Source organism: Carassius carassius, chromosome 10 (genome assembly GCF_963082965.1).
Source record: "Carassius carassius chromosome 10, fCarCar2.1, whole genome shotgun sequence".
NCBI classification, from domain to species: Eukaryota; Metazoa; Chordata; class Actinopteri; order Cypriniformes; family Cyprinidae; genus Carassius; species Carassius carassius.
Window position 1 is genome coordinate 19,037,649 of NC_081764.1, and position 24,048 is coordinate 19,061,696.

General features: G+C 37.1%; 3 protein-coding genes across 3 annotated transcripts; all 3 read left to right on the plus strand.

Annotated features, from left to right (window-relative positions):
• The first annotated feature begins 522 nt into the window (after window positions 1-522).
• Window positions 523-9,766, plus strand: LOC132151925 (gelsolin-like). The gene is made up of 17 exons (XM_059560480.1): window positions 523-672; window positions 2,305-2,490; window positions 2,647-2,801; window positions 3,479-3,640; window positions 3,739-3,888; window positions 5,074-5,163; window positions 5,282-5,414; window positions 5,552-5,640; window positions 5,728-5,943; window positions 6,650-6,783; window positions 6,913-7,003; window positions 7,786-7,956; window positions 8,063-8,237; window positions 8,343-8,458; window positions 8,550-8,627; window positions 9,165-9,225; window positions 9,346-9,766. Exons 2-17 carry the CDS (start codon window positions 2,310-2,312, stop codon window positions 9,504-9,506), a joined length of 2,163 nt encoding a protein of 720 aa, XP_059416463.1. The 5' UTR covers window positions 523-672; window positions 2,305-2,309; the 3' UTR covers window positions 9,507-9,766.
• An 865-nt stretch (window positions 9,767-10,631) lies between these two features.
• LOC132151313 (retinol dehydrogenase 8-like) lies at window positions 10,632-14,628 on the plus strand. Its single transcript, XM_059559419.1, has 6 exons — window positions 10,632-10,837; window positions 11,396-11,557; window positions 13,252-13,431; window positions 13,634-13,727; window positions 14,019-14,202; window positions 14,293-14,628. The coding sequence occupies exons 1-6, from the start codon at window positions 10,741-10,743 to the stop codon at window positions 14,530-14,532; spliced, it is 957 nt and encodes a 318-aa protein (XP_059415402.1). The 5' UTR covers window positions 10,632-10,740; the 3' UTR covers window positions 14,533-14,628.
• Window positions 14,629-19,314: 4,686 nt separating this feature from the next.
• On the plus strand, window positions 19,315-24,047 carry LOC132151926 (protein Dr1). The gene is made up of 4 exons (XM_059560481.1): window positions 19,315-19,554; window positions 19,649-20,000; window positions 22,555-22,718; window positions 22,869-24,047. Exons 2-4 carry the CDS (start codon window positions 19,781-19,783, stop codon window positions 23,013-23,015), a joined length of 531 nt encoding a protein of 176 aa, XP_059416464.1. The 5' UTR covers window positions 19,315-19,554; window positions 19,649-19,780; the 3' UTR covers window positions 23,016-24,047.
• Window position 24,048: the final 1 nt, after the last annotated feature.

Here is a 24,048-nt window from a genome sequence, read left to right on the forward strand (position 1 = left end):
TTTGTGTAGCCTATTGTACAGCTTTATCATGTATGAGGATGTTGAAATATGCTGAATATGAAATACTTTTAGGAAGCTGACGTGTTCTGAAGTTTTTCAAAAGAGCATTTTGAATAAATGAATGAATGAATGAATGAATGAATGATTATTGAATGATAATTATTTTGTATTTATTTTTTGTAGCCTATTTTCTCATTCTAAATTTACGTTTTAAATGATAAAAACAAGCTAATAAATAACAAACCAAGTAGTTAAATAAATACGACTCGTTTATAAATATAAAGAAAAATACTCGTTTATAAAATAAATATAATAAATACTAGTTTTTTTAATATATTGTTTTAGTATTGTATTAGTTTTTATAATGCATTTCAGTATAGTTGTATATGTTGCACTGTTCTGGTATGCTGGATTTGGTTTTGAGGGAGTGGATTGACTTTGTGCCATAAAGTTGCACAATGTGGGTTTTAGAGAGCAGCCTCAGGGGGAAGAGAAACAGAGAGAGTCATTGGCTGAGGACTCGCATCTGCCTCTTCCCTGAAAAAAAACCGCAGGTCATTTAAAGTCGGTTCGCATCGATTGAAACTTGTGAAACTGAGTCTGGACTAAACCAGGAGCAGCTTCTCAAACCAGAGTCTTCATCGCCCTCGGTGCATTTCAGTGACCAGGAAGGTAGGAAAACTACACTCCCTTCACTTTTAGTCTCCTGTTTCAATGCGTCTCCCAAAGACAGCTGAGTGCTGCTGGATAAAATGTTATTTTGTATTTGGGTTATCACTTTACATCTGTTATACTTTCTGGCGTCTTTCTTTTTGTTTTGTTTTGCAAGGGATGTTGGTAGCGTTTTCTTAATTCTTTAATAGATTATCCAGATCTCCGCTTTATTACGGAAAGTGAAGAACAGGAAATAACAGTTTTATTATAAATGCAGAGGTGGAGTCTAGCTGCAGACGGCATTTATAGTATAGCCTACTGCAAACTCTTATCTGTATTTAGAAGCGTAGTTGGTATGTTATTATGCGTTTGTGATTTGCAGGCATTTGAGATCATGCACTTTAGAGCATAAATACCCTTCACGATTAAATGATCTGAATCAGCAAAATAAATAAATAAATAAATAAAAAATAGGTACGTTAATTGTGCATGTTATTGAGCCTAATTAAGAATGTTAAAAAGGTCTTATTTTATTGATTTGTTTCTTTAAAATCCTGGCTAGAACTTTAATATGTGGGCGTGTCCATTCAGACACGGACGTCAAGCCCTTACATGAATTACCCACCATGATAACCATACCTTGCTTCAAAATATTTAGGCGTAACCTTTAGTTTAACAGTTTCAGCCTCGTCTAAATCAATTCGAAATGTTTGAAAAACGTGTACTTATAACTGCAGGGTGTAGGGTACACAACTTTGATTTTGCTTTTAGAATTTAGAATTAAATTATAAATAATAAATTAGATAGATAGATAGATAGATAGATAGATAGATAGATAGATAGATAGATAGATAGATAGATAGATCTAGCTATGTGTTGTGTGAAAAGTAGTTGCCTGGGTATGATTGCAGTCTAAATCGGGTAATTTTTATGTTATCTTTTTTGGTAAATCGCACTTTCAGGTATTTCTTCTAATACTATGAATCTGTAAATGGCAGATCTCATGCACATGCAAAGTATTTTCTTTGCATGGAATGTTTTCCTGGTAAACTCAAAGGAACGGGGCACGCATCTCTGCCCACAGCTGTAGGCCTTATGCAGCATGACTCATTCATGTCTGGCTGGGCTGCACCCACCTTAGACTTCAACTGAGGAATTAATAACCTCACAGCCATATCATCATATCTAAAAGTATAATCATCATAAATTTTTTTTTTTTTCATAAAACTTGAAAATGCTGTTAAATGCTCACTGATGAAGTGCATGAACAGTAATGCAGGGAACATATAAACAGTCTCATATTGTGCCCTGAGAAAAAACGCATCTGATCCTTCCTGCATTATTATTGAAGCAAATTTTTTACCATGTGCATCCACACATTTTCCTTATATTTAAATAAAATTATATGCTACTGTGTTATAGTGGTTTTTTTTTTTTTTTACATATGTAGTAGATGAAAAAAATCTTAGACTTTGGTCTCTGTAATATTAATGTTAGTAAATAATTAGAACATTTGCCATTCTAATATAAGATCCATTTTTATAAAATCCATTGTGCATGCTGTTATCATTCCCCCGGTAGTTTTTACCTTTACATCTTCTAATAGTATGGCATTTCATATTTTAGCCACAGTATTGTTGTATGTTCCAGGAATCATGGTTTCTCATAAGGAATTCCAGAATGCAGGCAAGGTGCCTGGTCTGCAGATTTGGAGGATAGAGAACCTGGATCTGAAACCTGTCCCCAAACAGCTCCACGGAAACTTCTACACTGGAGATGCCTATATTGTCCTTTACACCACTCCTGCTCCATCCTATAACATCCACATGTGGTTGGGTGAGTGATAATAACCACATGCACAATTCAGTGTCCTTTCAAAGATGTGGCACTGTGGATTTTTGTCCCTCGTCAGATATGTAGGCTAAAATAAGGCACACCCTGACCCTATTTATTTTGAATATTTGCATTACTCTTGGTCTATTTAAACTGCAGGTAATGAGTGCTCTCAGGATGAAGGTGGAGCTGCTGCCATCTTTTCTATGCAGCTGGATGATCATCTGGGTGGAGCACCAGTCCAGTACCGTGAGGTTCAGAGCAATGAATCTGTCACCTTCCTTGGCTACTTTAAAACTGGAATTAAGTACAAGGTAATAATGCTTACAGAGGACTGAATGAAAAATATTGTTGCTAAATCTGACAAAAACATAATATTGTATTTTGTGTCAAAATATGCTGTCAGAAGAATATGAATTAATCCCTGCGTCATGATTACTTTACATTGAAAGTTTAACAATATGTCATTGAAATCATATATTGATGGACCACTAATTTAAAAAAAGAAAAAATTAATGGGGATTTGTCAACATCAGTGGTGGGGGCAGCTCGAGGAAGTGGGTAGTAGTTATTATAGTCCCCTATTACAAATATATTTTTCCCTCAAGTAACAAATGTGTTTATGTAGAAGGGTGTAGATCAAAAAAACACATTCAAATCAGTAGTGGAAACTTCCTGAATGGTTTTCCCTTGCAAATTTTATAGTATGTTGTGGCAGGTTTAATGCATGTTTTGTCTGAGATGATTTTAATAATTTAAAAAGAATTCATCCACCAGATCATATCACAGTGTATTGCTGTGATGAATGTTTCGGCTCCCTTTCACTTATGTGCAATTTTCCCTCTTGAAATAAATGCATTTAACTTTTTGGTATAATCTCACCTGTAATTAATTTGTGTATCATGAGAAAATATATATATATTTTATTTTAGTTGTAATTCATTTTGGTTTATTTTTGTTCAATGGCAGATTTTCTTTTTCATTTACACAGCAAGGTGGTGTGGCCTCTGGGTTCCAGCATGTAGTGACTAATGATATGAGTGAGAAGCGTCTGCTTCACATTAAGGGACGACGTGCCATTCGTGCCACAGAGGTGAATATGTCTTGGGACAGCTTCAATCACGGAGACTGCTTCATCATTGATCTCGGCAAGGTCAGAAACACATGGAGTGACGCAAAAAAAGAATCTCTTTACTTCTGTCCTTTTGAGAAAATCCAAAATTCTCAACCTCACAAATCTGATTTTCCTAGGACATCTACCAATGGTGTGGGAATGAGTGCAACCGTTTTGAGCGGTTGAAAGCCTCCGAGGTGGCTATTGGCATTCGTGACAATGAGAGAAATGGGCGCGCCAGTCTGCAAATGATTGAGGATGGTGCAGAGCCAGATGCTGTCCTCGCTGTAAGTCTCATCGTCTACTACAAAACAAACATAAAAATAAATTTAGTTGCAAGTTTAAACGTGCAGTTCTAACAATAAGCATGTCTTTAGTTTTGCTGTGACAGGAAGTGAAAGGATAAGTTAATTGGGTCAGTGGTGGCACACTTCAATAAGGTGTTTATTTAATATAACAAATGAAAGACAGCAAAAGTGTGAGACCAGTAACAGCACTGATTTTCTTTATCAGTTGTTTCTGGGTTTTTAAGTTGTATACCACCTGAGCTCCCTCAAAACAGTATATACAAGTATATTGTGACTATAAACTGGTAGACCATTAAGCTATGGACAGTCTTTTTTCTAAATTCAGATTCATGCATTTGATAAATGCTTTTACACAAAGAAACTTTCATAGCATTTAATTAATCAGTTCATGCATTCCCTGGGAATCGAACCCATGACCTTGGCATGATTTGCACAGTGCTCTACTGTTCGAGCTTTAGACATGTATCTGATTGATCTTTTTGTGAACAATTCATTCATGCATGTTTCTTTTTTCTTTTGACCTTGTAATTTTCATTTAAAATGCCATAACTCAATCTTCCAGTTAAACAACTTGGTGACTTATCCTGGATTTTTAAAAATAATTATGTCTGCATGAAACCACCTCTTTCTTAAAATTAACTGCAAGCTCACATTCAGATTTGCCTCCATCCAATCAACAACTGATGGAGTCCTGGCCCTACATTTTTTCTTTTTGATAACTTAAATTCAAACCTTTGCCTCCATACCTTAACATCATCTGTAGCTACCAATGGGTCATGGTTTGCCTGGTTAGAGACAAAGTGAGACAAACTGAATCAGTGAACATTCCCATATAGACTCATTTATCCCAGTGATTTAAAGTATATTCAAGTTTGTGCATTTTCTGGGAATTGAACTCATGATCTTAGCATTGCTAGCACCATGCTCTAGTGTTTAATGTACAGAAACACAAAAAGAAAGATGGAATTCTTTTGTCACAGTAAATATTAGTAAATAGTAAATGTTAGATACAATTAGAGTAGTAATCAGCAAAGAAAGAATCCCAACTCATTTGGTTTTGATTTTGACTTTTAGCTTGAGGTTCTGCATTTTTATGTCCTGGGTCGACCACTGCCATAGAAAAACTGTTGGAAACTCTATTTTTAACTCTAGTTTTATTTTTAGGTTCTTGGGCCCAAGCCTGACATCCCAGCAGGAAGTCCTGACGATGAGACGACTGATAGAAGCAATCAGAAAAAGGGCACACTCTACGTGGTACATTTGTGTATTATGCACATATCTATGAGTTACCAGGAGCACTGCATCATGCTAATTGTGTGGCATTCATGGTGTTTTGTAAATGTATGCATCTGTGTGTTTTTTTATGGGTTAGATATCTGATGCTGCAGGTTCTATGAAGACATCTGTAGTGTGCCAGAGTAGCCCTTTCAAACAAGCAATGCTCAGTCCCGATGACTGCTACATACTGGACAATGGAGTGGACAGCAAGATCTTTCTTTGGAAAGGTATGGTCAAATTTTTGTGTCCTTGAATTACACACACACAAGCATATATATTATATATATATATATATATAAAGAGAGAGAGTGAAGTATGGATGCGTTTGACTTTATCAACCATTTCATCTGTGTTAACTACTCAGGACCAAACGCAACAACTGAAGAACGTAAGGCAGCCATGAAGGTAGCTGAGCAGTTTATCAAAGAAAAGAACTACCCCAAAAACACACAGGTATCAGACTTAGAACTGGCACGTTAATGAAAAGTAAGTCAAGTGAAAGCCAAATTCTAACTAGTCCATTTAATTTTTTGTGACCAGATCCAGGTTATGCCAGCCGGAGGTGAGACCACAATGTTCAAGCAGTTCTTCAGTAACTGGAAGGATAAGGATCAAACCACAGGTCCAGGCCAGGCCTACAGCATTGGCCGCATTGCCAAAGTACCACAGGTTCCCTTTGATGCCTCCAGTCTGCACGCCAACAAAACAATGGCTGCCCAGCATGGTATGGTGGATGACGGATCTGGCAAGGTCCAGGTACTATATAAATATTGAAGCTAATAACACCAAAGACCATAGTCTAGTCTAGTCTAGACCAAAGTTCAGTCTAGTCCTAAAACCCAGAACAGAATTTGTGTTTTCAAGCCATGGATTGCCTCAGGAATTGGTAATGGGTCAGTAGTGTAGCGATATATGAAGCACACATATTTATGTCATATTCCAACTGAGCTGCTTTCTGTTGCTCAATGCAGCAAATTCTAATGACAAACTTGAAGCCGTAATGGATTCTGTGTATGGAAGTCTTTCACACTCACACAAAATGCCATATTGCGCAGAAGTTTTATTGATATGACTCGGCTTGAAAATTCACAGGAAATTGCAAACTGTATCTTTGGTTAAAATTACTTAACAATGCTTTCATGTAATTTTTTATACAACATATACTATACACAGACATATGTCAAACCTACATTTTTGCTATGTACTAACTGCTAGTTAATTAACTAATTACAACATACAACATAAAAAATTTGTCCTCATATAGCAAGTTTTTAGCATACGTTGCTAATGCTATTATAGCATTTATTTTATGGTAACTATAAACTTATAAATGAAGCTCTATTCTAAGACCCATTCAAACTGGCTGAAAAGCCATAATTGCTAACAATTCAATAATGAGGTTGATTTTATTGTTAACTACAATGGTGCACTTGAATGAAGTCCATTGCTCTGACTTTGGCAGATATGGCGCGTAGAGGCTGGGGATAGAGTTCCTGTGGACCCTTCCAGCTATGGGCAGTTCTATGGAGGAGACTGTTACCTGATTCTCTACACCTATCACCAGGGAAGCAGAGAGCAACACATTATCTACACCTGGTAAGTCAAGGTAGCCACATGCTGACATGCTGGAACATGTGCTCATTAACCACCTGATCAGCCAATATTTACACAATCAAGTCAATATTTAATGGCCTACTTACAGTAAACATGAAATTTTTATATCAGGCAAGGACTGAAGTGTACACAAGATGAGCTGGCTGCCTCAGCTTTTCTTACAGTCAAGCTGGATGATTCCATGGGAGGTTCACCGGTCCAGGTATCACCAAAAACAAGCCTAGTTTCACTGTGTCTATGCCTGTTTATTATAATGAGCTGGTCATGCTGCTCTTAAATTACATGCCTACATTTTAGGAGCCTGGAGCAAGGGAATTTAAAAATAACTCCAAAATTGCCTGGTACTTTTCAGCACCTCTGTTTCGACTGCACAGTATATCAGTCCCGTATGGGTTATCAATTGATATTAGAGATTCTTTATTGATAGTGATCATTATTGGATATGTACTGTACACCATCCTTCAAAATTCAGTAAGATGTTTTAGTGTTTTTTAAAGAAGTATCTTATACTCACCAGGCTACATTAAGTAAATTATAATAATATAAGTATATTATATTAGTATAAACAGTAATATTAAGAAAAATTATTACAATTTCTATTTTTGTTTCTTATTTTAATATATTTAAAAATTGTTTACAGTCACTTTTGCTTAATGTAATGCATCCTTGCTAAATAAAATTTTCTTAAAACGTAATGACCCCAAACTCTAAACAGGAGTGTATATGAAAAGTGTATATAAAAAAAAAACTGTGTATACAATATATATATATATATATATATATATATATATATATATATATATGCAGTACATGCTGCAATCAAAAACCGTGGCAAAATTGTTGTCATAAATATTTTTGGGATAAATTGTGCATCTGAATTTAAGAATGGAATTCTTTTTTTTATTCCTGTTGAGCTCAGAGCTTAGTTTGTAGGAAATAAAAAGATCTACTTGATTTCGAATTCACTTGTATTTCACTCTGCAGGTTCGTGTCACTCAAGGCCAGGAGCCAGCTCATTTGATGAGTCTGTTCAAGGGGAAACCCATGGTCATCCACACGGGTGGGACTTCACGTAAAGGTGGTCAGAGTCAGACTGGTAGTACACGCCTTTTCCATATTCGCCAGAGCTCCACCCGTGCAACCCGTGCTGTGGAGGTCAGTGATGATGGCAGGCACATACATGAACACAATCAGCAATGATCATCAGGCAATAATCTTCCACTCTGACTCTTTCTCTCTCTCACTCTCTCATTTTACCCAGGTGGAACCCACTGCATCTAAACTGAACACTAATGATGTGTTTGTGCTGAAGAGTCCTGGCGGCCTGTTTCTGTGGAAAGGAGTGGCTGCTTCAGAAGAAGAAATGGCTGCTGCTAAATACACCTGCAGCTTCCTTGGAGGAAATGCAAAAGAAATTTCAGAGGGCAAAGAGCCGGGTGGGTGTTCAAACATTGCAATTTTTACATTTAAAAGGCATTCCATAACCAGTTTCCTGTTATTTCTAACTGATTGGTACTTATCTGTATCTTTGCATCGCTCAGCTGAGTTTTGGTCAGCTTTGGGTGGAAAGAAGGAATATCAAACCTCTAAAAGTCTGCAGAAGACTGTTAAACCTCCATCCCTCTTTGGATGCTCCAACAAGACTGGACGTCTAATCGTGAGTTAACATAAATAGAATTTGCAACTCATTTAAATATTTTTTTTAATGAATGCATACAATTTATTATTCCTCTCCTATTCCATTTCAGGCTGAGGAAGTGCCTGGAGATTTCACTCAGTCTGATTTGGCCACAGATGATGTCATGCTTCTGGATACCTGGGATCAGGTTAGCATTTAAAGTAATAATGACCTAAAGTCAACATGATATGATGTTTGCAACACACTTTACGTTCTTAATCTGATAACCTTCTGAGTGAAACAGGTGATATGATGAGAATAGATTTTTATATATAATCATTTGACTGGTTCTTAAAAACTGGATGTTTACATACCAGAATGAACCACAGAGGGAAGTTAATTTATAGACCTTTGTCAGGGTAGTGCATTTCACAAGAATGAAATGAAAGCAAAGCTATGAAGGATAGAAATACAATAGGCTACGTTCAGTGGATTGTACTGTTGTTAAGAACACACCAATTGTTCACGTGCTAAAAAAGCTGCTTTCTGAAGAAAAAAAAAAACTGCCAATAGATAAAAATTACAGTTACAGTTTTGAAAAGTCGTGAAAATGATTTGATCGATGTCCATCCATCACAGCCTTGTTATCCTTCCTGTTCGAAAATTTAATTGAAATGTAACCTGACTTAGGTCTAATGTTGATCTTTAAATGTTTAATTCAGCTTCTTAAATCTTCTTTCTTTAGGTCTTTGTTTGGATTGGTAATGAGGCCAATGAGGTCGAGCGGAATGGAGCAGATAAAATAGGTAAGCTAAGATGCTGTAGCTAGTTAAGGTACATGTTCACCAGTAATGGAGAATTACGATTACGCATTTGTCATTGAATGTAATTGCTGATTATTAATGCGCATGGTTTTTTGCTGTTAGCCAAAGATTATGTGGATTCTGACCCCTCTGGTCGCCGTGGCACCCCGGTCATCACTATAAAGCAAGGCTTTGAGCCCCCAACATTCACTGGCTGGTTTCAGGCTTGGGACGCGAAGATGTGGGACACAGACCCACTGGATCGGATCCGGGCTCGTTTCTAAAAGCACACACATTCAGACACACAAAGCATTTGATCATTTTGAATAGCTTCCAGAATACTCACCTCTTGTGTTTCATGCATTGATGGTCTGAAAGGGATGCAGATGGGAACACAGGATGCAATAAAGCTGCAATGTTTTTACTACTTTTAATGACTTTTTGCCTTGTTATTCCTATGCCTTTACTTTGCCTTTTTATACAATTAAACTCTATTTTCTTTTTATATACTTCTTAATTCCAGTGATGTTTTCACCTACATGGTCTTTTTTTAAGAAATGGAAAATGTATTTTTTTTTTATAAGCAAGACAACGTTTGTCTGTATTTGACAACTTTGTGCCAATGAATTGTTAAAGACAATTGAATAATTGTATTGAATAATGCCTCATAAATTAGCAAATTAAATTATCTGAAAATATATTGTAACTGCTAAAAAGATTGTAATGTCTCTACACTTCTTCTTTTTATTATTATATGATTCCCCATATATAATAATAAAACTACAAAAATACTAGAGTTATGTGTTTGCTTATGTGGGATGGTACAATTTGTGAAATACTTTTATAATTCAGCAAGGATGCATTAAATAGATAAAAAGTTGCAGTAAAGACTTTTACATCATTAATATATATATATATATATATATATATATATATATATATATATATATATATATATATATATATATATATATATATATATATATATATATATATATATATATTTATATATTTCGTAGTTGGTGCTGTAAAAGCTGTTCTTTAACTTCCTATTCATCAAAGAATCCTGAGAGAAAAAAAAATAATGATCATGTTTAGACGAAACTATCAGTCTGGGATTATAATAGAAATGTTACTTAATCACCAAATCAGCACATCAGAATGATATTTCACAACATTACTGTATTTTTTAATGGCATAATAAACTTGTTTGAAAAAAACAACCTTTTGAATGATATGTATATGATGTTGTGTTTTATCAGATATTTCTTTCCGATCACAGTGGTGCTGTATAGACCTTGTGTCCCAGCAGTCTTACTGTTACATATTGCCAACCACATGTCTAGACTATAGCGACACGTGGATCATTCTGCTGAGTCTTTATGCTTTGGATTAGCAAGAGTTTTAGCTCATCTCTCAAGCTCTCCCTCATTCGGTCTCTTTATCTTCTTTCCAGTTCTCCTTAGCCTTCATTTGCTTCTTGTTCTCTGTCTCACCGTATCATCAGAGAAAGCAGCCATGAATCAGAAGGTTGTACTGATCACTGGTTGTTCTTCTGGCATTGGATTGGCACTTGCGGTTCGTCTTGCCAAAGATGAGAAGAAGAGGTTTATGGGTAAGGCCCATATGATATATAGTAGTATAATGGTGGGATAAACCAAGTAGACCTACTGCTGTAAAATTCTAGCTTTTTGTTGTACTGTCTGCATTTTTTTTAAAGGATGCTATTTTCTGTTTATCAACAAAATTTAAAAAACCTAGATAGATTCCTATTTTCCACTATTATTGAGACAATAAGTTATTTTGGTACCCCATGCTACAGTGCCCTGGGACAGTTGTGACATGAATTAGTGTGCTAAATTAGATAGACATGGACACATTTAACAAATGTGAATGTGCACATGGATGATGTAAGAAGGGAAATATTCAGTGTTGCTGGACGCTGTCTGCAACTGCACTACCTTTACTAAAAATTCATTTTCAGATCTTTTTTTTTTCACATGGGTTTTTTTGTATTCACCTAAATAAGTTGATTTTGCTTGTAAATTTTCTCAAAGTGAGTAGCTTAGTAACTTTCATTAAATGACGACTATGTTCTCCATCTGTTAGCTGAAACCACTTATTAGCAGACTAGTTCAAATCAAAGTTCAGCTAAATGTTTTGGCTTTTTCAGTGTATGCGACCATGAGGAACCTGGCTAAAAGTGAAGCTCTGGTGGAGGCAGCAGGTCGTACATTGGGCAGGACACTGGAGATCAAGCAGCTCGACGTGTGTGATGAGAATTCTATCAAAGCCTGTGTGGACAACCTGCCGATGCGCAGAGTTGACATTCTCAGTAAGGGTTTCCTAGATGAATTTCTTACATTAAAACACAAACGCAATGATTTCACTTTGTGGCCATAATAATATCTATTTTCCCCGCATACTACATGCAGGTCGCCCTAATATACTTTAAGGTGGAGATGGACTTTATCTTAACATGCAGGGCTTTTTACACTGCCCTTAACCCCGGATTATCTTCATTCTAAACGAAGGTGACCAGATTTCTGAAATGAAAACCAAGGACATTTCCTACTTCAGTGAAACGTTTTTTAATTGTTGTGGTTTCCATATATCATAATTAGAAATTACAAAAAAGTTGATCACAAATAAATACATAAAAAGTATTTACAATGATGTTTGAGGATCAAACTTACCTTAGTTTATTAATAGGCCTACAATTCACCAAAAAAAAAAAAGAAAAAGAAAAATGCACACTATGAAAAGTAAATTGTAACTATACTGCAATAGCACACAGATCAAAATAAAGAAATAACAACTTTTCAAATGATTTTTTTCCAAGTTTTGTTTATGCTTTTAGAAATGGATCTTTAGCTACCATCACTAATCAAGATTATTATTAGGCATTTTAGGCTCATTGTGACCACAAAGTATGTCCTTTCTGAAAATGTACTGTAATTGTACAGGTGTAATTGTTTATTTTATTTACATTATTTATATTAGAGTTGTGGCAGTGGAAGTTTCAGGGCTTTTCTTATCATGCTTTGTTTTAAAGTGCACACAAAGAGTATTAGTCTACTTTATTTTAACACGTATAGTTAGTATGTGACTTTATTGTTTCACACTGTTACCAGGGGTTAATAATAAATCCTGGGTATTTATGAACTAAACTTAAATGTTAACATTCTTATTTGCATATTTGAGGTGTAAGTGTTATTAAGTGGATGAACACACATAATGTGATGTTAGAGCCATTATGTAAATATAATAATAATTACCTGGGGTTTAGCAATATAGAGTATGAAATGTCAGCTACTGAACACCCCTGATTCATTTAAACCCTAAGGGAAGAAGCGTATGAGCAGTATGAAACATAAAGCAAGATAACCCAGGATTCTATTTACCAGGGATTTTAGAATGACACAAGGTAGTGTGAAAAGCCCTAATATGTTGTAATATGCTGTGTAAACAGAAGTCCTGCTTTTCAGTTAAAAAAAAACAGTCAGCATAGCATATTGGCATAGAACAGCCTGACTTCTTTGTGGCATGGATATAACAAGAACCTGGGGAAATTAGAGATTCTGGTCTATGCAGACTTTATAACATAGTGCAGTTGCTGTACATTCAGTTCCCTGTTCTAACAAGAGTAGAAGTGAATTTAGGCTTCTGCTGCTGTAGTCTATCCGCTTCAAGATTCAACATTTTCATTCAGCACTGCTCTACTGCATAGCACTGTAACACAACGTAATTCAATTCCTTCCTGTTACCTTTAATCTGCCTGGGCATTCACCTCTGATTTCTCAGAAGGTATCATTACCCACACAATTGATTCTTACAGGATGTGTTGTGAACTGTGAAGGAAAATCCCAGCAGTTTATGAGATACAATCAAAAAATACACAATGCTTTTAAAGTTGCAGATAAGAAAAAAAAAGACAATATTTAAGGTTTATGAAAACTTTTCATGATTTGCTTAGTTTATCCAAGAATCAGCATTCTTTAAACTACTCTTTGGTTCTCTGTATTTCAGTTAGTAATGCTGGAATGGGAATGATTGGCCCCATTGAGTGTCAAACCATTGATGAGATGAAAACTGTCATGGACACTAACTTCTTTGGGCTTGTGCGACTCTTGAAGGAGATTCTGCCTGGTATGAAGAAGAGGAAAAGTGGCCACATAGTGGTAATCAGCAGTGTGATGGGGATTCAGGGTGAGTTGTTTAAAATTGACAACAACCAGCTTTCATTAATGCCTGATTCTCTTAAGCTGATATTTGCATTTGAGCTCATTATACCATTGGGTGAGAGGCCCAACTTAGATACTTATAGGATTAACAACCATGACTAAACGAGCTCTGAGGGGATTCAAACAGGGCTTACCATCTCTAATCACTGTTGTGTTCATGTACACAGGTATTTTGTTTAATGATATTTATGCTGCTTCCAAGTTTGCTGTTGAAGGGTTCTGTGAGAGTCTGGCAGTTCAAGCTCTGAGATTTAATCTGAAGTAAGTGATCGAACTAATATGTAAGGGTCCAAGCATTTAATTGTCCCAAATACCCCACTACCCAGGAGTACATTTACATTTATTCATTTGAACATGAATCTAGACAGAGTGGACATTAACCACACTGCTTTGTCTTTCCTATGGTAGTTTTTATGACTAAAACTACTCAAAGTTTACAAGTTTAAAAGAGCTCTGCTTGTTCATGATAATATATTGGAGCAGTAATTTCAAGATGCGAGACACCCACATTTAAGTTGTAATTGTATGCATATTGTCTTTGTGTCTGTGTAGTATCAGCCTCATTGAACCAGGACCCGTCATCACAGAGTTTGAGAGTAAGGTGTATGAAGAAGGTGCGAAGATAGACCTCTCCAAAGCTGATAAAGTGACAGCAGATATGTTTACCAACATCTACTTGAAGAATTACAACCAGATATTCCAGAGTCTTGGACAAACTCCAGAGGATGTTGCAGAGGTACAACCCAGGTGCATGAGAAATGTTGTTGTTGTTTTATTTTTTCCTCTGAATGGCTAACAGTCCATATGTTGTTTCTTTTATAACCAGCACACATTCAAAATGATTACCATGGAGAACCCACCATTTCGGCATCAGACTAACAGTCTGTACACCCCCATGACCACCCTAAAATATGCAGATCCAAATGGTGACCTTCCCATTGAAACCTTCTACAAAATGGTGTTTGAACATGACAAGGTGTTCAATGCAAGTCTCAATTTCCTCAAGCTTCTGCGCTGGAGAAGCCGTAAGAGCTTTACTCTGGGCAAAGACAAGAATGCCTCTTAAAGAATGTTCTTCTGGAGATCTGGGGGTATTCCAGAAAATAGGTTAAGCAGTTTAACTGGGTAAATTTACCCAAAGTAAATGGACAACCTTACCTTTCGGTTCCAGTAACATTCAGGGTATGTAAATAGCCATACTTATAGTACAGTACTTTAAAATAATAGTTATGTAATACTTTAAAACATTATTATATTTAATATACCTATAACATAATTTATAAATGAAAAATACAACTGACAAACACGTGAGATACATCACACCATATCACTAAATGGAAATGTAGAAGTAATATTGCTAAAAAAAGAAAAATAAAGACATGTACATGGCAGGGACGTCTAGTCTTTCTCCTTGAGGGCTATTATCTTGCAGAATTTAGTGCCATCACATCTGCCTAGAAATTTCTGGTGATCCTAGGGACCTTTATTAGCCTGTGTGTTTAATAGGTGATGAAGCTAAACCAGGGCCACTTTAAAGTAAACATCCAAGGTTAACAAAAAAGAAGTGTAGCGCTATGTTACACTGGGGAAGAAACGAGGCTGTTTCTTAAAGGATGTCAATTGAGGCTTTCACATGCTGAATAAACTGACTTTGTGAGGAAACCGCTTATCACTTAATGAATCAACATAATGTAGGGATCTCCAGCAGTACTCTTGTGAGTTACTGTCCTGGGGTGCATTTCCCAAAAGCAACTATGGTCACAGAGTTCAAGGGAACTTGAATTGTGTTTGAGCTGAACCCTGCAGGATGGTAGCTCTCTAGGAGCAGGGCTGGAAACCCCTACGATAATGTGATCCAAGACGACTGATGCTACAGATGCGAAGGTTAGTATCTCTGAAAAATTTAAAGGAATATCTCTGGCTAAACTCTGCTGGATGGTTAGCCCTTTAGGGGCAGGATGGGACACCCCTGGCCATAATACAGCTGTAATATCTTTGCAACACATAATATAATTAATTTTATTTACCATCAATTCTGCATTACTGAAGTACAGCAGCCTCCTGAGAAAGAGGAAAGAGAAAAAGAATATGCTTTGAACAGTCAGTAGGTAGCGATGTGAGCTGCTTCTTAGCATTTGTTTTCATGGTGTTTCTTTTTGGATTCAACGCTCTCTTGAGAATGTATTTGTGTTCACTGTTAAGTCTGAGTTTTAAAACGCCAGGGATCATAGACTTGTTGGCTTGTAAATGATTACACAGAAAAACTGGGCATCATACATTACATAACTGAGCATTATTACCTGATTTCCAAGTGTGCCACATTAATAGAACATACTAGACAAATACAAACAGTTTGTTCTCAAAGAAATATATCAGACATGTTTGATATCCTCCAGCTGGGTGGAATCATAGTCTGAAGCCCATCATAGTCTGTGCCCATCATACACTATGCAGTTTTCTGCTAAATCTGTCAACATTGACTGGTTGGCTCTGATAATCACACACAAGTTAATGAACCGTGAGTTCAGGATTTATAGGACACAATAAACTTGTTTCCTGCAGTACCTCTAAGGACAACTGACCTGTTTTTCCAGTTCTGTTTAAGATCATTTTATTATATATGAATAAAGCAAATCTGCATAATACAAAACATTGTACAGTCTTTCGGTATAAATCACAGAGTTTGCTAAAAGTTAGCAAAATTTTCATAATAGTTCTGCTGTTATCTGTGCAGGGGTGCAAAAAGTACCTAAATGCCATACTCGAGTAAAAGTAGCCAGAAACCAGAAAATTGACTTTCGTAGAATTTAAAGTTTAGAATATTACTTGAGTAAAAATCTTAAAGTATGTGATATTTATTGTACTTAAGTAGCCTATGAAAATATTTTATTTTAATAAAAAAATAAAATAATAAAAATTAAAAAAATTCTAAAAAAAGATTTAGAATTCACAAAGTTCATTTGTGGATTATAAATCTGAAATTACATTTAGAAGTATTTACACAGTTTATGGAGCCTTTATATCTCAGAGGGGACATGAATGAATTTAAACTGCAGTTACAGATGCATATTTAGGCCTAATGTTTTTTTTTTTAACATAAAACGTTGAATACTGATATTTGAAATAATTTAAAACATGAATATATATATATATATATATACATATGTTGTGTGTATATATATAAGTGTATATATATACAGGTGCTTCTCAATAAATTAGAATGTCGAGGAAAAGTTAATTTGAGTTGAATTCCTGAAATAAATTGTGAAACTCATGTATATTATAAATTCAATGCACACAGACTGAAGTAGTTTAAGTCTTTTTATTTTAATTGTGGTGATTTTGGCTCACATTTAACAAAAACCCACCAATTCACTATCTTAATAAATTAGAATATGGTAACATGCCACTCAGCTAATCAACTCAAAACACTTGCAAAGGTTTCCTGAGCCTTCAAAATGGTCTCTGACAATCATTGACACCCTTCACAAGGAGTGTAAGTCACAAAAATTCCTTGCCAATAAGCTGGCTGTTCACAGAGTGCTGTTTCCAAGCATGTTGCAGAGAGTTGAGTGGAACGAAAAAGTGTGGAAGAAAAAGATGCACAACCTACTGAGAGAACCGCAGTCTTATGAGGATTGTCAAGCAAACTGGATTCAAGAATTTTAGAGAACTTCACAAGGAATGCACTGAGACTGGGGCCATCAAGAGCCATCACACACAGATGTGTCAAGGAATTTGGCTACAGTTGTCGTATTCCTCTTGTTAAGCCACTCTTGTACCACAGACAACGCCAGAGGCATCTTCCCAGGGCTAAGGAGAAGAAGAACTGGTCTAAAGACATTGGTCCAGAGTCCTTTTTTTCAGATGAGAGCAAGTTTTGTATTTCATTTGGAAACCAAGGTCCTAGAGTCTGGAGGAAGGGTGGAGAAGCTCATAGCCCAAGTTTCTTGAAGTGCAGTGATATGATTTAATGTCAATTGCGTTTTTTGAAAACCAAAGTCACTGCACCCATTTACCAGGAAATCTTGGAGCACTTCATTCTTTCTTCTGCTGACCAACTTTATGAAGATGCTGATTTCATTTTCCAGCAGGATTTGGCACCTGCCCACACTGCCAAAAGCACCAAAAGTTAGTTAAATGACCATGGTGTTGGTGTGCTCGACTGGCCAGCAAACTGATCAGACCTGAACCCCAGAGAGAATCTATGGGGTATTGTCAAGAGGAAAATGAGAAACGAGACCAAACAATGCATATGAGCTGAAGGCCACTGTCAAAGAAACCTGGGCTTCCATACCACCTCAGCAGTGCCACAAACTGATCACCTCCATGCCACGCCAAACTGAGGAAGTAATTAAAGCAAAAGGAGCCCCTACAAAGTATTGAATACATGTACAGTAAATGAACTTACCTTCCAGAAGGCCATCAATTCACTATTTTTATTTTTTTATTTTATTGGTTTGAGCAAAAATCATCACAATTAAAAGAACCAAAGACTTAAATTCAGTGCACACAGACTGAAGTGGTTTATTAAATACACGACTTTCACAATTTGAGTTGAATTACTGAAATTACTGAACGTTTCATTGAACTTTTAATTTATTGAGAAGCACCTGCATATTGTTGGTCTTTTGTAAGTTTTAACTGCTTTTATTGTCCTAATTTATAAGTCGCTTTGGATAAAAGCTTCCTCTAAATTACTTTAAGATTAAAACATCAATCTGATTGAGAGCTTCTTATAAAGTAAATTTATCTTGATTTGAGGATTTTTTGTTTGTGTATTGAAAGTCATTGTAGTCAATGTAAATGTAAGTTTTTTTTGTTTGTTTTTTTATGTATGTAAAATGTTAATGTTGCCTTTGAGGATTCGGAGGGTAAAAAAAAAGAAATGCTTTGAATAAAGCTTCTGCATGATACACAAACATCTAAAATCACTTGTTATAGCATCACCTTGTGGCCAGTTCTATCAAAAAGTGCATTGCACTTAATTGTACATGTCATGATCCGATTTTCAGATCTTTTTATGCCGCGTTCCCACCGCAGGAACTACGGACGTTGGCCTGGTACTCGGTGTGTTTCCACCGCAGGAACCAGGAACTAAATAAAGTTCCGGGTAAAAAAAATGCCCCTCAGAAAGTCCCTGCTGGCGAGGTGGTACCATAGACTGGGTGGTACTTTTTCCGGAACTTTCGGTGGCGACTTGGGCGCTAAACATCCTGATTGGTTGAGTTCAACCACCATTTATTCGGATCATTTGCAAAATATTACTGTTATTGTGTCATGAAATGTAATTTTTAAAGTATAGATACATTTTTGAAAATTGGTTTTTCAAAAGAAAAGAAAAAAAATCAGAAAATGGATAAAATCCAGTCATCCATGAATGATTTATTTGTCAGTAGTTGTTTAAAAATCTTTGTAGGATTAGGGTACCTTTTGATCCAAAAAAATTAAAATAAAATAAAAAATAAAGTTGATCCTGATCAGACTGCAACTCAGTGCTCTCCCTCAGGATTCATGCATCATGGACAGTCCCTGGCACTTCAGTACAGCTCATGATGGTGAGGTCATGCATAATGCATATACTGTAGAGAAAAAAAAAAGAAAAGGAAGAAAACCATTAACACAAGCCTCAAGTAACTGGCTGCTTGGACCCTCAACTATGTAACCACGTAACTTTCCCTAATCTTGTGCTTGCAATTTAAGTTTTGTACTTTTCGAATACAAAATGTCAGGGGTATATACAATATAATGTTTAATGTTTTGAAAGATTTCGATTTGCGTACAGTAAGCGGCAGTGTCGAGCAACCCCCAGATACAATAACAAGCAGAAGAATCGCCGGATATCCGGGAGTGTTGCATTGTAGGGTAACGCTAACGGAGTGGCTGAAGCAATGAATTAAGAACTTCATGCTTAAAAAAAATCCGCTCGGGCTCTGGCCGAACGCTGGCGGCGTCTGTTAGTTTATCCAGGCAGCTTGAGAATGAACGATCGGAGCTGAATCATGATTATAGACGTGCACAGGAACAGCAGCAGACGCAGCACTGATGTGTGGATGTGGAGAGTCAGCGTAAACTGATCAACCGAAAGGTACCGACTCCTCTCATCCTCTGGTCAAACACTCATCCTCTTTCCCTGGATTTGAGTTCAAACTATATTCAAATGCATTCATTCTCTCTGACAGTGTTTTAGTGATCTGCTATAAGAAACCGACCGCATCATTTGAAGCTCCACACAAAGCCGCCTCTGTGACTGTTTTATCATTAACAACGCATTGAACCTCCTCGTCTGGAAGCGCCTCGGCAGCACATCCCTCATGGCCTCTTCATCGGGCAACGACGATGACCTCACGATCCCGAGGGCGGCGATCAATAAAATGATTAAAGAAACACTTCCCAATGTGCGAGTGGCGAACGACGCCAGAGAGCTGGTGGTGAACTGCTGCACAGAGTTCATTCACCTCGTCTCATCCGAGGCCAACGAGATCTGCAATAAATCCGAGAAGAAGACTATATCCCCAGAACATGTTATAAACGGTGAGGATGTCACTTCTGGATGACTTTGAGATCACGAACTGCTAATTAATCAGAAGGATGAATGATGGAGGGTTGTATTCAAAGCTTGCGCAGTAAACTTGAGTTAAAGGGTAGTTTACTTCAAATAAACGTGCTTTCATTTGCTCACTCTCATGTTGTTCCAAACCCCACATTTCTTGCTTCAGATGAGCACAAAATGAGATGTGTGCTTGAGTGATAGTGACTGTCCGCCTCGGTCACCATTCACTCATTGGCTCATTTAACATTTCTAATTCATGATCTTTAACCAGCCTAAAGTGTTCTGCTGGTCTCATCTGCTCTTCCAGCCTGGGGCCAGTTTCAAAAACATAGCCATTATGTTCAGACTGCACTAGTTTGGCCACATTTGTCCCCTGGTCTGGCTAGTCGTTTGAATGATTTTAAAGAGGTTTGGGGCACTTTTCAGCTGCTCGGTCTTGCTGAAGGTCAGCTTAGCCTTTCTGGGGGACCGCCTTAAACTGGCTTAGATTGGTTTAAAGAGGAATTTACCTAAAAATGAAAATGGTTTGACTTGCTCCAAACCTGTATGCTTTTCATTCTTCTGTGGAATACAAAACAAGATAATGTACATTTTGAGTTATCCCTTTAAATATGTTTATCAAATTCATAGTGGGGATTGCGCTGATTGCCCTTTATGGGTTTGAACCTACAACAGGTTACCGCTAAAGTCTTGGATTGTGTTAATTCAATGCAGTCTGATTAATTCAGATTAGTCTAAAGATGAATTCAGTGTTTCAGCATTAATTATGGATTTAAACTACAACCCGAATTCCGGAAAAGTTGGGACGTTTTTTAAATTTTAATAAAATGAAAACTAAAAGACTTTCAAATCACATGAGCCAATATTTTATTCACAATAGAACATAGATAACATAGCAAATGTTTAAATTGAGAAAGTTTACAATTTTATGCACAAAATGAGCTCATTTCAATTTTGATTTCTGCTACAGGTCTCAAAATAGTTGGGACGGGGCATGTTTACCATGGTGTAGCATCTCCTTTTCTTTTCAAAACAGTTTGGAGACGTCTGGGCATTGAGGCTATGAGTTGCTGGAGTTTTGCTGTTGGAATTTGGTCCCATTCTTGCCTTATATAGATTTCCAGCTGCTGAAGAGTTCGTGGTCGTCTTTGACGTATTTTTCGTTTAATGATGCGCCAAATGTTCTCTATAGGTGAAAGATCTGGACTGCAGGCAGGCCAGGTTAGCACCCGGACTCTTCTACGACGAAGCCATGCTGTTGTTATAGCTGCAGTATGTGGTTTTGCATTGTCCTGCTGAAATAAACAAGGCCTTCCCTGAAATAGACGTTGTTTGGAGGGAAGCATATGTTGCTCTAAAACCTTTATATACCTTTCAGCATTCACAGAGCCTTCCAAAACATGCAAGCTGCCCATACCGTATGCACTTATGCACCCCCATACCATCAGAGATGCTGGCTTTTGAACTGAACGCTAATAACATGCTGGAAGGTCTCCCTCCTCTTTAGCCCGGAGGACACGGCGTCCGTGATTTCCAACAAGAATGTCAAATTTGGACTCGTCTGACCATAAAACACTATTCCACTTTGAAATAGTCCATTTTAAATGAGCCTTGGCCCACAGGACACGACGGCGCTTCTGGACCATGTTCACATATGGCTTCCTTTTTGCATGATAGAGCTTTAGTTGGCATCTGCTGATGGCACGGCGGATTGTGTTTACCGACAGTGGTTTCTGAAAGTATTCCTGGGCCCATTTAGTAATGTCATTGACACAATCATGCCGATGAGTGATGCAGTGTCGTCTGAGAGCCCGAAGACCACGGGCATCCAATAAAGGTCTCCGGCCTTGTCCCTTACGCACAGAGATTTCTACAGTTTCTTTGAATCTTTTGATGATGTTATGCACTGTAGATGATGAGATTTGCAAAGCCTTTGCAATTTGACGTTGAGGAACATTGTTATTTAAGTTTTCCACAATTTTTTTACGCAGTCTTTCACAGATTGGAGAGCCTCTGCCCATCTTTACTTCTGAGAGACTCTGCTTCTCTAAGACAAAGCTTTTATAGCTAATCATGTTACAGACCTGATATCAATTAACTTAATTAATCACTAGATGTTCTCCCAGCTGAATCTTTTCAAAACTGCTTGCTTTTTTAGCCATTTGTTGCCCCCGTGCCAACTTTTTTGAGACCTGTAGCAGGCATTAAATTTTAAATGAGCTAATTAAGTGGATAAAAGTGTAAAATTTCTCAGTTTAAACATTTGCTACGTTATCTATGTTCTATTGTGAATAAAATATTGGCTCATGTGATTTGAAATTTCTTTAGTTTTCATTTTATTAAAATTAAAAAAACGTCCCAACTTTTCCGGAATTCGGGTTGTACACAGAAGATAGATGCGAATGTGTAACAGTCACGATAAAGGTTTACAGTATGAAGATGATGATAATGATTTCTTATTCACTGGTTGTACATTTCATTTCCAACAGATACGTAACGTCGTAACAATGAACGTTTTTTTTTTTCTCTCCTCAGCGCTTGAAAGTCTAGGTTTTGGGTCATATATCGCAGAAGTAAAAGATGTTCTGCAAGAGTGTAAAACAGTAGCACTTAAACGGAGGAAAGCCAGCTCTCGACTAGAGAACCTTGGCATCCCTGAGGAAGAACTTCTCCGTCAACAGCAGGAGTTATTTGCCAAGGTAAAAATCCCTGAAGGGATGCTTTAAAAGCATGTTGAACTATTCACGAAACAGCTGAAATCAGCTTTGCGCTCTTGTGCCTTGTATTGTGTAACAACCTGAACGCTGTGCTTTGAAGTGGCTCTTCTGATCAGTTCTGCTGTCTCGCAGGCACGGCAGCAGCAGGCCGAGCTGGCTCAGCAGGAGTGGTTACAGATGCAGCAGGCCGCCCAGCAGGCACAGCTAGCGGCCGCTTCAGCCAGCGCTGCTCAGCAGGCCGGATCTTCCCAGGATGAAGATGAAGAGGATGACATGTGACTCCTGGCAGGCTTTTCAAGCACACAGATGGACTGACAAATGTATATATATATTTACAGACATGTACGGCTTCGATCACACTCTCTGTCCTCTGTAACCTTTGCACAGAGGGACCTCTGCAGTGTTTTCTTCTACATAAACTTTTAAATCCCAGATCAGCAGTATAAATTCATACTGACTGTTTAGGAGCAATCATGGGTGTTCTCCTGTGATCTGTTGCTATGTTTGCCTTGATTTACTTGTTAACAAGAATCATTAGCTTTCAAAAATCCCTCTTTTTTTTCTCATTTGTTTCGGATTTATTTGAAGCCAGTTGCCATTAGTTACACCTTATGTGAACGTTAAGACACGTGCTGTGACATGAGGTGCATCATGTTAATGTCATTTGGCTAAATTCAGGAGCCGGTGTTTTGAATCGCGTCCTGTTTTAGGCAATTGCGTATTTCTCTTATACTTGTATTTGTAAAATAGCTTAAAGAAACGCATTTTTTGGAAAGCGATTTTTACAGCCGTTCATCCCCACTTCGGTGTTTCTCTTTGTTCTGCTGAGTGAGATATGAGAATGTGTTTTGTATTTTACGATGATGCTTTTTGGTTCATTTTAGTTCAAGTAAAGATAATAAATATTGTGTAGATAGGCTTTTAGCTGCCCTGTGTTCAGAACAGTATTCCGAGGAAAAGATTTACATGTGCAGTATAATAATCTGTGTCATTGTACCAAAGATAGAAAAAACTATGAAAAATTCAGTCACCAGATATGCTTTGGAAATCTGCTCATGGTATTCGCTCTCTGTATGACGTGAACACTTTGCTGCATACAGCACTAAATGCTCTGCGAATCTCACTTAGTACTATGTTTTGATAGCAGGGTTTTTTCCAGGTGCAATGTGTAAAAGTGCAGATGTGAATGTGTGGTTAATTCTTGTATCTTGTGATGACTGGTAAGGTGTAGTTGAGAAGTGTATTCACATGCCTTTACAAAAGCTGTAAGCTGTATTCTCCAAGCAATAAAGTCACCCAGTTTTATAGACAG